Genomic DNA, 12,571 nt, shown 5'->3' with positions numbered 1-12,571 from the left:
GTCAATCTCTAGTATCCTGAACCAATCCTGGCACATTGCAGCTTCAAACAATATCCAGTGAAGTGCAGAGTAAAACCTGATAACTGGTTTAACAGAGACAAGATCATAGAGACATTTCCCACTGTGAATGTTGTACTCAATAAAGTCATACTGTGTGTGCACTCTGTTAATAGTGTGAGAGGTGACAAACAGTTGGTAGTAGTATTTTACTGTTTTTCCATTGGATAATATTTAAGTTGGCCATTAATATGTAGTGTTTTCTTAGCGTAGACATGGGAAAGCAAGGTGGTATAGTGTTGTAGTGTCCTTGAGGAGCACACCGGTTTTCCCTGTGGGAATTAATTAAGTGTAACTCATGTATTTTGGTAAGACAGGCTTCACTGGGTTCAACTCCAGTGACTTATTTTTCTTATATTATTTGCATATTGATTCTGTGTGTACATATGTGTCTGTGTGTGTTTCAGTGGAGGCTTCTGTTCATGGCACGAGTGTTCACTGCTCTGACAAGACCATTGAGGCCGCAGAGGCTCTGCTACGCATGGACTCCCCCTCCAGCCTCAAAGAAGACCGTAGCCCAGGTAACACACACTAACCAATAATACCTCAGAACAGGTATAAGTAGGTCAGCATGATTGTTTTCATCTGTATGGTGGAGTGTGATGTGTTTGGGCTGTTTTTGCTGTAGTATGAACATGCATAAAGTATCAAGCTTAAATATTTCTTAAAGCTCCAAGCTGTTATGTTGTACCACTTCTCCTCTTTCTTTTATTAGTAATCTGTCGTTTTGTGCACTGCGGTCCATAGCAATGTGGCACATCGATAATTATCACTGCTAGTTGCTATTTACATCTACCACATCTGTCACACTGCTGGGGAGGCAAAGGCAAACGCTCTTTTTGTCCATCTCTCTGTCTCTCTCCCTCCCACCCTCCCCTGGTTGCTCCACTGTTCTGTCACGTTCCTTCTCTCAGTTGCAGTCCCCCCCTTTTTTCTCTCTTTCCCTCTTGATTCAGTCCATTAAAATTTCTGCCACTTTGCCTAAGAACTGCCAGCTTCAAAAAGAGAAAAAAAAACATAAGTAAATTGGCGAGATTCAAGCCCGGAGGAATAATGAGAAATAACAACCTAGCCAGACCCAAAACCAGCGAATCGGACTGGACCTAGCCAGGTTCAGGCACAGAATCAGAGCTCTAAAGCATTAGCTAACCATGTAGAATCTTCTTCCTTTACACTAGGTATAAAGGACCAAAAGTATAAAATAACTTGATGTGATAGTGACTTATTCAGACTTCAAAATGCGGCTTTAAAGCACAATTCTAATTCTTCCCTCTCTAATTCTTCCCTCCAGAATCATTTGTCCCGCCTTGCATAGTGACGCCAGATTTCCTTCATGCGGCCATGCGGCCTGACATGATTACAGAGACAGAGGTGGAGATTTCGACGGAGGAGTGCTGCGAGGAAGAAGATGAGGAAATGGTCACACTGCTTGAAGAACCAGATCCAGGCCAAGAGCCTGTCAGGAAGAGGAGAGGTAAGCAGCTGTCATCAGGAGAGTGACCCCCTCACTAGTCCAAAGCTGGGGAAAAGCATACAAAATTGTTCAAGACTTTCATGCAGTTGTAGACCCACTCTAAGTATAGTGCAGTGTGGGAATCTAAACTTTGGGAAACAGGCTGAACTGTGTTTTAAACAACGTTTTAAAAGGAAAACATCTGGCAGCTCTGTGATTAACCTTACCTCGCAAGTTAGACCACAAACCTCAAACCAAAACCTTGACTTCCACTGTGAAATGACTGTAACTGAGTTTATCCAAGAGCACCATCTAGTGGTAGACTTGTACTGTTGGGTCTAAATTCAACCTTACAAGTCATTGATCAAAGCAAATGAATAAGTTCGGTTGGAAATGTTTCTTTGTCATAGCTGGACGGAAGCCAAAGACTCATCAGTCAGCTATTTCCAATGGATCACTGGACCTTGGCATCAAGAAGAAACCAAGAGAAGGCAAAGGTACCTAACAGTGCTAATGTTACTGGCTATGGTAGACATAGATGTACATTTGTTGCTATTATAATGTTTAAAGTTCTGATAGGGTTGCGTTTTAGCAGTGTATAAAATTGTCTTGTTTTCCAGCAGGCAGCACCACTTACCTGTGGGAGTTCCTGTTGGACCTCCTCCAGGACAAGAACACCTGTCCCAGGTACATAAAGTGGACCCAGAGGGAGAAGGGCATCTTTAAACTGGTGGACTCAAAGGCTGTGTCCAAGCTGTGGGGTAAACACAAAAACAAGCCAGACATGAACTACGAGACCATGGGACGAGCACTTAGGTAAGCAGTCTGTGTGTGTGAGGGAGATTCCTGTTTATCTGTATGCCTCCACGCCAGTGACAGCTGTGGCCCGAGGCATTATGTTTTCAGGTGGTCCCTTTGGCTGTTCTAATGAATGTGATATCTTGAAAGCTTTGAGGGGATTTCTAAAAAAATTCACCCACCTCGACTCAGCGATAAACAGATTAGATTTTTGTGGTCATAGGTGAAGGGTCAAGGTCACTTTGATTTTGTCTGGCTCATTCTTGTGAACGTGATATCTCAAGATATAATTTGACACAAATGTCCACCTGGTCTCAAAATTGACTTGATTGACCTGAATTTGTTATAAGGTCACTGTGACCTCACAAAGCATGTTTTTGGCCATAACTCAAGAATTCATTCATTTGCTAATTATGACAAAACGTCACAGAAATGTCTGACAGGATAACTTGAAGAAGTGATGACATTTTATAGCTGAAAGGTCAAGGGTCAGCTTCACTGTGACATTATAATGTTCTGCAAAAACACTTTTCTAGTCATTGCTCAACATCATATCTCAGGAACAGAAGGGGAGACATTTGGTCAGATACTGAATTGGTGACTCTAATCTTAAAAACTGTGCCGATTGTATAGATCTTCTGTGCTGCCGGGGGGGAGATGTGTGTGAAGCATTCTTTTCACAGACATGGATGTAAACTGTAACTGCAAGTTGACTAGTTCCAGAGGCCAACAACCGTGACATGGTAATTCTAGTTTCATATTTGTGTTTTGTAACTACTGTCCTCCTCCTTTTTCCTCAGATATTACTATCAGCGCGGCATCCTCGCCAAGGTAGAGGGCCAACGGCTGGTTTACCAGTTCAAAGAGATGCCCAAAAACATAGTCATCATCGACGACGACAAGGCAGACATGCCTTCTCCTGACGATCTGATTGGCTCTGAGACTGTATCCTATGAGCGTGTTCCACCTCCATCAGATATGCTGCTGCAGGCGACGGAGTTGCCAGCCTCCAAGAAGCCCAACATCCTACGGGGTGGAAACCGGGCCAATGTGGTCCACACTACTGTCGCTACAGGCAGCAAGCCAGTAGCAGGAGGTGGTGCAGCAATGGTGACGGGGGTGCCAAGAATAGTGTCTGTTTCAGGAGCATCGGATGTGAGTCAGACCCAGCAGTCTCACACAGCTATCATCCCTACCGCCACTGGGCCCAGGTTAGACTCCTGCAGAGAGAGGAGGACCTCCAATTATTCTCCTGTTAGCAGTGCTAATGTAAATGGCAGCATCTTTTTTCCAACAGTAAGTATTGACCTTTGACTCTGTGTCCTGTCTTATATCTTGTTGACAGGACGGTGCGGGTGGCAATGCAGGTGCCTGTTGTCATGACAACATCATTGGGTCAGAAGATCTCCACTGTTGCTGTGCAGCAGCCAACAGGAACAACAGGGGCAGCCAGCCACACCACCCTCCTCACAAACACTTCTGCTGGTAACGCCAGCTCACAACAGAAGGTGTGTACATGTGGAACCTCACTCACTGACAAGCACTTTTACACATCACAGCAGGGTGTACTACTAACTCCAGCAGCTACTGATGCAGCCACCTAGAATTTCCTCTCCCAGTTGACGGCCTTGTGGCTGCCAGTCAGCTGTCAATCAGTTTCCAGTCACTAGCCATTTTGTCACAGCTGTGATAGTCCCTTTTATGCCGCCTTTGCATTTTACAAAAAATCAAACAACACAACCAGTGAAAGACACTGAAACCCTGATTTTCAGTGATGTAATGTAACTAATTACATTTACTCAAGTACTGTACATACAATTTTGAGGTACTACTCTACTTAGTAATATTTCCATTTTATGTTACTTCATAATTCTGCTGCCCTACATCTCAGATGCAAATATGAAGAAGACTATATTTCTTACTCCACTACATTTATTTGTATTTTTTATCAGTAATCTATATTTGCATAGTTTAGCCTATATTACAAATGATTAAGCCAGTCAGCAATAAATAAAGTATTTAAAATGAGCTCCACTTTCACCAGCTGCAACATTAGTGATCAACACACTAGCGCATCAATATTTATAATTCAGTAATATAGATTAATATAAAGAGGGCCATCCTGCACATTTTTGGTACTTTATTTTGACAGTTTACTTTTGTACTTTAATTGAAAGTAATATTGAATGCTGGATTGTTACTTGTAACACAGTATTTTTAAACTGTAGTATCACTATTTTTACTCAGGTAAAAGATGTCAATACTTGTTCCATCACTGCTGATTTTACATTTTACATTGAAGTTCACAAAAAACCCCACTCTGAAAGTATCACATGTAGTGTTGTCACGATACCAAAATCTTTGTTTTGGTACCCATACCAATATGAATTTCGATACTTTTCGGTACTTTTCCTAGGGAAAAGTCCTTTTGGCTACAAACCTTTTAGAACAATAAATAGTAGGGGTGTAACGGTACCAAAAAATCGTGGTTCGAAAGTACCTCGGTACGGACGTCACGGTTTGGTTGCTCAAATGTTCCACCAAGTTGGTGTTGTCTCCCTTTGCGAGGCAGACTTTCTCTTGTCTTTTTTCACGTGCACCAGCTGCGAATGTTGATACAGGTGTTGTCATACACACCACTTGTGCAATCTGTGCTCCAATTGGAACAAGAAAGGCGTTTGTGTGCATAAATGAGTAAAATAAATTAACTAAATTAATGAATTGAATCAATTTCAAAGTACCGGTATTTTCCAAATGCAGTATAGTACTGTTTGGAATATTCTAGTACCGCGGTACTATTTTAGTCACGGTATACCGTGCAACACTAATCACATGTTATGTATCAGCATGTTCCAGCTCTTCACTGAAGTTAAGCTAGATAAGATAAGATACACCTTTATTGATCCTATAATTGAGAAATTCCAGTGTTATAGCCATCAAGGGAAAGAGTCAGATTAAAGATGTCAATATTTAAAAACTTAAAAAAATTAAAAACACTAGGCATCCAAAAAAGTACAAAAATACAGAAAACAGCAATAAATAATAATAATAAAGCTACTGAATGTTAACATTGAGTGAAATATTCCTACCAAATACTACATGTTTATATGGCTACACCATTACATCAAATGGAAATTTTCTTGATGTCTTTCTCCCTCCCTCTCCTGTTCAGAACTTCATGGTCCATGGTTATGACCCATTTTCCATGACAGATTAGACCTCTTAGTGTTTAAAAAATGTTCATGAATTTCAGCCAGATTATGTGAATGGTATATATTTCCTCACTTGGAGAAAAAAAAAATTGGCAGGGCATCATTCTGTATGCTCCAGCAGCACTACACCCCTGCATCTTGCTCAACTCAACGCACAAACCACTATTTTTAAATAACCCATGAAGAGGGACTCCAAATCCAGCATGTTCAGAAAATGTCTGCGTGCAACCTGATATTTCTCTGCATCAACAGGGAAGAAAGGAGCGCCATTGACTTTTGGAAAACAACAAAGATGTCGACAGCAGATGTAGAACTTCCCGTTGAAGTACTATTTTCAAATTCTGATGTCAAATATGGCAACACTCATTCACAGACATAATTATGCTCCACCATCACAGCTCATCCTTGCCAGCTGGAATCTGTTTCCATTTGTCCGTCACTCAGCACTATGCCACGTTTCATTGCTGTGATTGGTTGTATGGCTGCTAATAACTTCCCTTGAAAGTTTAAATAGAAATGAGAGGTTTCCGACTAAATCCATATTTGTGAATTGGTCTGGCCATGCCAGGCTAGTATGATTATGAAACCAGTATTGAACTTAAAAAGGTCTTAACATTAGTCTTAGATTTAACTTGATGAACTTGGTGAACTCCTGTACAGGCCTATAGATCAAACAAGGAAACTGTTTACATGTAACATTGCTGGTTTGTAGTCTTGCTTTGTTAACTTTGACTTTTTTAATGTGTATTACTGGGTAGGTTGTGATCCAGACCATCCCCACCATGGTCCCAGCCACAGCAGAGAACGGAGACAAGATCACTGTCCAGCTGGCCAAGATCATCACAATCCCGGCCCACCAGCTAGCTCAGTGTCAGCTCCAGACCTCCACAGGCTCAAACAAGTCTAGCGTTGGGGGCTCCCCAGCTGGCATCAGCCTCCTCGGGAGCCCCCTGACGGTCCGGGCCCTGGCACCTGTCAACGTCGCCCCGGGAACGCAAGTGATGAGACTCACTGTGCCAACGCAGACGCAACAACAGACTCTGGTGGTGTCTCAGTCAGGTAGTGGGGCGGGGGTAGTAACGGTATCAACAGCCAATCAGACAGTGACGGCACAGCCTCGGATCATAAGCGGCATCATTAATGGTTCCGAGCTGGTGATAGGACCACCAGCAACCGGAGGAGTCACAGTGGAGAAGCTGAAGGCTGCAGGAGTCCCGGCCCAACTGCCGATTGCAGTCCAGCAGAACCAAGTAAACCCCAAAACTATCCAGAATGCCCAATCAGAGGCTGTGGACGCTGAGGTGGTTATCAAACTGGAAACACCTGGCGTGACAATAAAGACTGAAGAGCCTGAGTGTTAAAATGCATTCCTTCTCTGCCAGAGAGGGTTAGTTTGTACATGTGTGACATCATTTTTACTCTTGTAATAACCAGCAGCAGTCTGTGAGACTTTAAAGACTCCTGAAGGCCTGTTTTTAGTCCTGAACCTGTCTTCACATCTTCCCTGTTGCTACCCCGAACTTAACTGATCGAAGCCGGTCCTCAGAACCACATTGAAACCTCTCCGAGTGTCGTGTATGGAGTTCAGACTACTCCGCAATGTAGAAATACACACAGACTTTAAAGGGACTTGTTGGGAAAAGTAAAGGGACCAACTTTGATCACTACAATTTATGCCTTGTTAAAGGATCGCTGTACTCACTGACTCAAATTGGGGGAAAAGGAACGATTCCTGGAAAAAAAACAAAAAATCCTGAAACACTACATAACAAGGCAAATAATTACAACTACCCAAATTTTGAACTATCAAAAAAAAAACAGTGAGGGATGTAATGAAGCTTTTGTAGAGACCATTTGTTTATAATTTTGCTTCTACAGATGTGAAAACCAGCAACTTCTTTTTTTTTCATACTTATATCACTGTGCAGATCAAGTGTGGGTGGTGCTACCTGAGTGCTGAAAGCGTGAGAGAAAGATGGAGAATGTGGAGCTGGAAGAAGCTCCAAGAAGGAACGGTATCAGACAGAAAATGGTCATGTATGTACATATATATAAATATATCGACTATATACAGTTTATGGAGCTAAAGTTAACAGCCCTAGATTTTAATTTTGACTTTTTTTTCATGTATCGTCTGAACAGTAAGCTGATATTTGTTTGTGTTTTGATACTTTGTACCAGGCACAGTATTATTGAAACTAGGTAAAGTAATATTTGTATTATTATTAGTTCCTCTGTCTCTTATCAGGCTGTTAAATGCTCCTATAGATTCAAACAGACACATGGTGTAGATCAGTGGCCAGATTGCTTGCAGTGTGTCCTCCAGCATCTAGGAAAACCTTTAGGTTTGAATACCAGACTTATTTGACTAAGGAATCTTGGCTTTTTCTCAATTCTTTTTTTTTCTTTTCTTTTTTTTTTTTTTGACATACAGAAGTGTGAGTCAGAGATGATGCATGCTGCCATGATTTGAAAAATATAATCCAAATAGGAATGTATGTAAAGTCAGATGAAGAACACATTGAAACTATTATTTTAATAATTAAAAGAAAAGTATTGGAAACCACAAACTTAGGCAAAATAGTTGCAAAAAAACAAACAAAAAAAACAACAAATTTTGGATCCCAGGTCACTTTACTTAAAACAGAGGGTCAATTTGCCAGCATACATATTTTTTACTGCCTTTTTGGCCCTGCCCCTACATTTCATTCTTATTTCTATCTCAAGAGGAAAGATAGAAAGAAAGATGTTTGTGTTCAGACTGAACTGTTTGTATATTCAACATTTGAACTATATTCTATTTTGTTGTACTCTTGTTTCAAAGTGTATTAAAGTAGATTTTACTGAAATATAAACAGACATTTGAAACAAGATGTTTGTTGTCGTTTTCTTCATGTTTTTATGGATTTATTCTTGTTTTTACTTTTTGTGTGTGTGTGCGTGAGTGGGTGTGTTGATTTGTTTTAGCTTAATTTGGCCATCTCGGTAATGTGATTTAGTTACTTCCAACTATTTCCATAAAGTTTTGTGTGAGTTATTTTATCCAACCCTATAAATGTAAAATGAACCCGGGAGGGTGGCCTTGTTACCTAGGTTACTTCTAAAATACGATTACATTTTTTCAGTCTATCAGAAACGCATTGAATGCACACTGTTTCTGTGGTTACTTTGCACGTTCCGCTATTCAGTTGGTTTAGTTACACAATGTATTGTTCCACTGATAAGGTAGACAAAGATAAGTCAGAGTGATATTCAGGCGTGCTGCAGCTGAAAAGACGCTCATGAACACAGATGATTGAAAAAAAATAGGGTTGCACAATCCTATCAGAAATGTTTTCAAAAGTTGTGGACAAAATCCTTTTTGTTACGTATCTGCCCCAGGAAGGCCTCTGGACCGGACAGTATCTCCAGGTGTCTACTAAACTCTTGGAGCGAAGAGATGGCAGACGCCTGATGCCCCATCTACCATAAGTCTAGAGATGCACACTCAGTTCACTCCATCTGGAAAAGCTTTTTTATTATTCCTGTTCCCTAAAAAGCAAGCTGTAAGGAGAATATGGACTACCGTCCGGTTGCACTTCACTTCACTTGCAATGAAGTGTTTTGAAAAACTTGTGATCAACCTTGTGAAAACAGATGAATTGTTCTTTAGATCCCTTTCAGTTTGCTTATTGGAGTAACAGAAGTACAGGTGACACCGACATGGTCATGACACATTTCATTAACAGGCACTTAGAGGATCCTACCTCATATGCATGCCTTTTATTTGTTGAATTTAGCTCGGCTTTTAATATGCTGCAGCTGCATCTTTTAATTAAGAGGCTGAATGACTTTAAAGTTCACCCTCTTAATATTAAATGGTATCATTCATTTTTTACAAATCATAAATAGCAGGTCAGTGTCAGTGGATCGCTATCTGAACCTAGAACTTTGAGCGCGGGAGCCCCCTAGGGCTGTGTCAGTTCACCGGCCCTGTTCACTTTATACACTGATGAGCACAGTTTTTATCCCGACAATCAAATCATTAAATTCTCAGAAGACACTGCAATCTTAGCTTTATTGAAAAAGAACTGCAACCTTCAAAGGTTTGTGAAATGGTGTAAGGACAACCACCTTGTGTTAAATGTTGACAAGACAGAAGATATGGTGTTTGACCCAAGGGCAGTCGGTGACCACACGCAAGTGGTCATCCACAACCAATCCATGGCACAGGTCTAATCATTTAAATATCACGGTGTCTTTTTTGACAACTCACTACCCTGGAACACCAGCTGACAGTTTCTGCAGCAGATTACAATGGTTGCATTTCTTACGTCGTCTGAGGGTTGGTGGTGTTTAAAAAATTTATGATAATTTTTTATCAGGTAGTCTTAGCCTAATCAGGTACAGTATCACAGCTTGATTTGGTAACCTCTCTGTGCAGTTAAAAAACACACTGTTTGGATTGATAGTCTATTTTTGAACTGGCTACTCTAAGTCAAGCCAATAAGATCATAAATGACTCCTCTCATGTTCTGCATACATAGTATGAACTGCTGCCCCCTGGTAGGAGATTCAGAGTGCCTTGTTGCAGACTGAACAGATATAAACGTTCATCCATACCTCTGTCTATTTTAAACAATGGCAGATAAAGCCAGATCTAGCACTGGATTATGATGATTTGCTGATTTGCATTTTGATAGAGGTATTTTTAGCATATGATGTTATTTATTTGTCTTTTTGTTTTTCCTGTTGCTACGTTGGGTAAAATATTGATTTGTCTATCTACTATGTTGTATTTGTATGGCTGCAGTGTGGGTGTAGGGCCCAAGACAAAGTTTCCACTCTGTGGGACTTTAAAGTTCATCTTGAATCTTGAATCTAAAGTAGCCTTTGACACTAGTGTGTTTCTGTGTCACATAGTGGAAGTTGAGCACATACTTTGTAATGTTAGACAGTAAATGAAAACAGGAACATGATCAGTGCCCATGATCTGATGCTATATAGGGACAGTAGTACCTAGCCATCTTAACAGCAACATTGCTGCAAGTCTTGGAGCCTTGCATTTGCGCAGTATGTCCAGCAATTTTTAATCTGTGTCGCTAGCATGAGGACAAACATGATTATTGCACATTTACAAACTGTCTGGTTGCATATCTGTCACAGCAGTTGGTACTGTTGCAGATTTGATTGTCATATTAATACCAGTGTTCAGACAGCAGTTGATTAACACTTAATCAAATATTTGAGCTGTCAGCTGTACCTGAGAGGATAACGAAGTGCAATGTAACTCCTGGCAAAAGGATATAGCATTGACTTGCCTTATGCCAAGAGGGTTCATGGTTCGAATCCTGGGTGGTGGAGCCCTTCTATGTGGAGTTTGCATGTTCTCCCCATGTCAGTGTGGGTTTTCTTTGGGTTCTCTGGCTTCCTCCCACAGTCCAGACACATGCAGGTTAGGTTAATTGGTGACTCTAAATTGTCTGTAGGTGTGAATGTGAGTGTGAATGGTTGTCTGTCTCCATGTGTCAGCCCTGTGGTAATCTGACATGTCCAGGGTGTACCCTGCCTCTTGTCCAGTGTCAGACCCCTTGCGACCCCCAACAGGATAAGCTGTTACGGAAAATGACTGAATAGTTTTTACTCATTAGGCATTTAGAGGACCCTGGTATGTGGTATGAGTGGCTTAAGTAAGCTATAACCCTTTGAAACCCGAGCAAAATTGTATGATTTTGTTCAAAAACATGGGAAGAAGGCAATGAGCAACAAAAGAAGAAATAACCCAAAAAAATTGCAAGAAATTTGTGAGAAAACAAGAAAATAAGTAAATAAAAAAATAAAATAAAAAATGAACAAGGAAATGACGTGAAAAACAGTGCTTAAAAATTAAGATTATTCTAAACCATAATTTTTAATATGTAATAATAATTCTAAATATAATATTTCCCTGTCTAGTTATTAAAAAAAAAATTCTAAATCTATAATTTTTTGTGGCAAAACATGTGACATTTCTTACCAGAGTTGCTCATTGCCTTTTTTTCCATGTTTTTGATAGAAATCACACCAATTTGCTCAGGGTTCAGAGGTTTAAATACTTGCAAAAGGTATCTGAAAGCAGCACAAGTAAAGAGATCTCACTCCAGGTTTCACAGGGTTAAAGGGTCAATTCAGCCAAATCACAAAACACATTACTAGGGTGAGTGGAATTTTAAAAAATGCATTTGAACAATTCAGCAGCAGGGTGCCTTCAGAAATAATGAAATAATAGTCTCTAGGCTCTTTTAAGAATCCAATACTGAAGGTGACTTTATGCATTTTAAATCCTATGTGTAGGTAATATTATAGAATCCCTTTACACTTAGTCACCTGCATCTGGGCTGTTCACGGTATTTTCGTGGAAGAGTTAAGCTTGCCAAACAATCACCTAATGCCCGCAGGCTTTACATAGTGATTTAATTTATTGTTTTATAGAGGCATTTGTTTAATACTATTGTTATGGAGGCTTCTCTATTGTAAAGGCTCTTGTGAGACTTGAATTTTTGTTTTCTATTATGTGGTTAGGAACTGCTTCTCACACTTCTTTCCAACCTGCTGAAGTCTGGGAAATCAGTACTGCCACAATACACTCACCTCTATTAGACTATTAAAATCTCAAAACCTGGATTTAAAAAAAAACAAAATATGTCTATACAGCTAGAAACCGCTGGGTAATTTGTAGGGATGCATGATATTGGATTTTTTGCCGATATCTGATATGCTAATAGGTAACAACTCATTTGGCTGAAAACCGATCCATTTTTTCCCCCACCTAATTTTTGTGATCAAGTCTCTTCTGTAGTGGAATAAATATCATATTATGCATGCATACTCCTATTGCGATGGCCTACCAGCAGATGGAGACATGAAATAGAACACTTTTCAATGTATGTAATATGAATTCATTGTGCAAATAAGAAAAAACACGTTGGCCAGTTCAAATAGATCATTTTAAAACTGCTATTGGCTGATACTGAGCCAATATTATTGTGCATCCCTAGTAACTTATGTGAACAACTCTTTAATTCCCAAACCA

The 12,571-nt window shown here is 40.2% G+C and overlaps 1 protein-coding gene across 5 annotated transcripts in view; it reads left to right on the top strand.

The window, feature by feature from the left end:
• The window catches only part of elf2b (E74-like factor 2b (ets domain transcription factor)), a 42,097-nt gene extending 33,706 nt beyond the window's left edge, over positions 1–8,391 (top strand). For 3 of the 5 annotated variants that reach the window (XM_033623690.2, XM_078163530.1, XM_033623692.2), the window contains 7 exons: positions 465–578; positions 1,349–1,531; positions 1,921–2,007; positions 2,131–2,326; positions 3,109–3,519; positions 3,654–3,816; positions 6,279–8,391. In XM_033623690.2, the coding sequence (XP_033479581.1) occupies positions 465–578; positions 1,349–1,531; positions 1,921–2,007; positions 2,131–2,326; positions 3,109–3,519; positions 3,654–3,816; positions 6,279–6,881 (1,757 nt within the window). In that variant the 3' untranslated portion in view covers positions 6,882–8,391. The remainder of the gene's footprint in view (positions 1–464; positions 579–1,348; positions 1,532–1,920; positions 2,008–2,130; positions 2,327–3,108; positions 3,520–3,653; positions 3,817–6,278) is intronic. The other 2 variants (XM_033623691.2, XM_033623693.2) reach the window with 1 other exon arrangement.
• The last annotated feature ends 4,180 nt before the right edge of the window (positions 8,392–12,571 follow it).

The sequence above is a fragment of the Epinephelus lanceolatus genome, chromosome 3 (genome assembly GCF_041903045.1).
Source record: "Epinephelus lanceolatus isolate andai-2023 chromosome 3, ASM4190304v1, whole genome shotgun sequence".
NCBI classification, from domain to species: domain Eukaryota; kingdom Metazoa; phylum Chordata; class Actinopteri; order Perciformes; family Serranidae; genus Epinephelus; species Epinephelus lanceolatus.
Note: the sequence above shows the minus strand (reverse complement) of the source record. Positions and strands in the feature narration are given on the sequence as shown.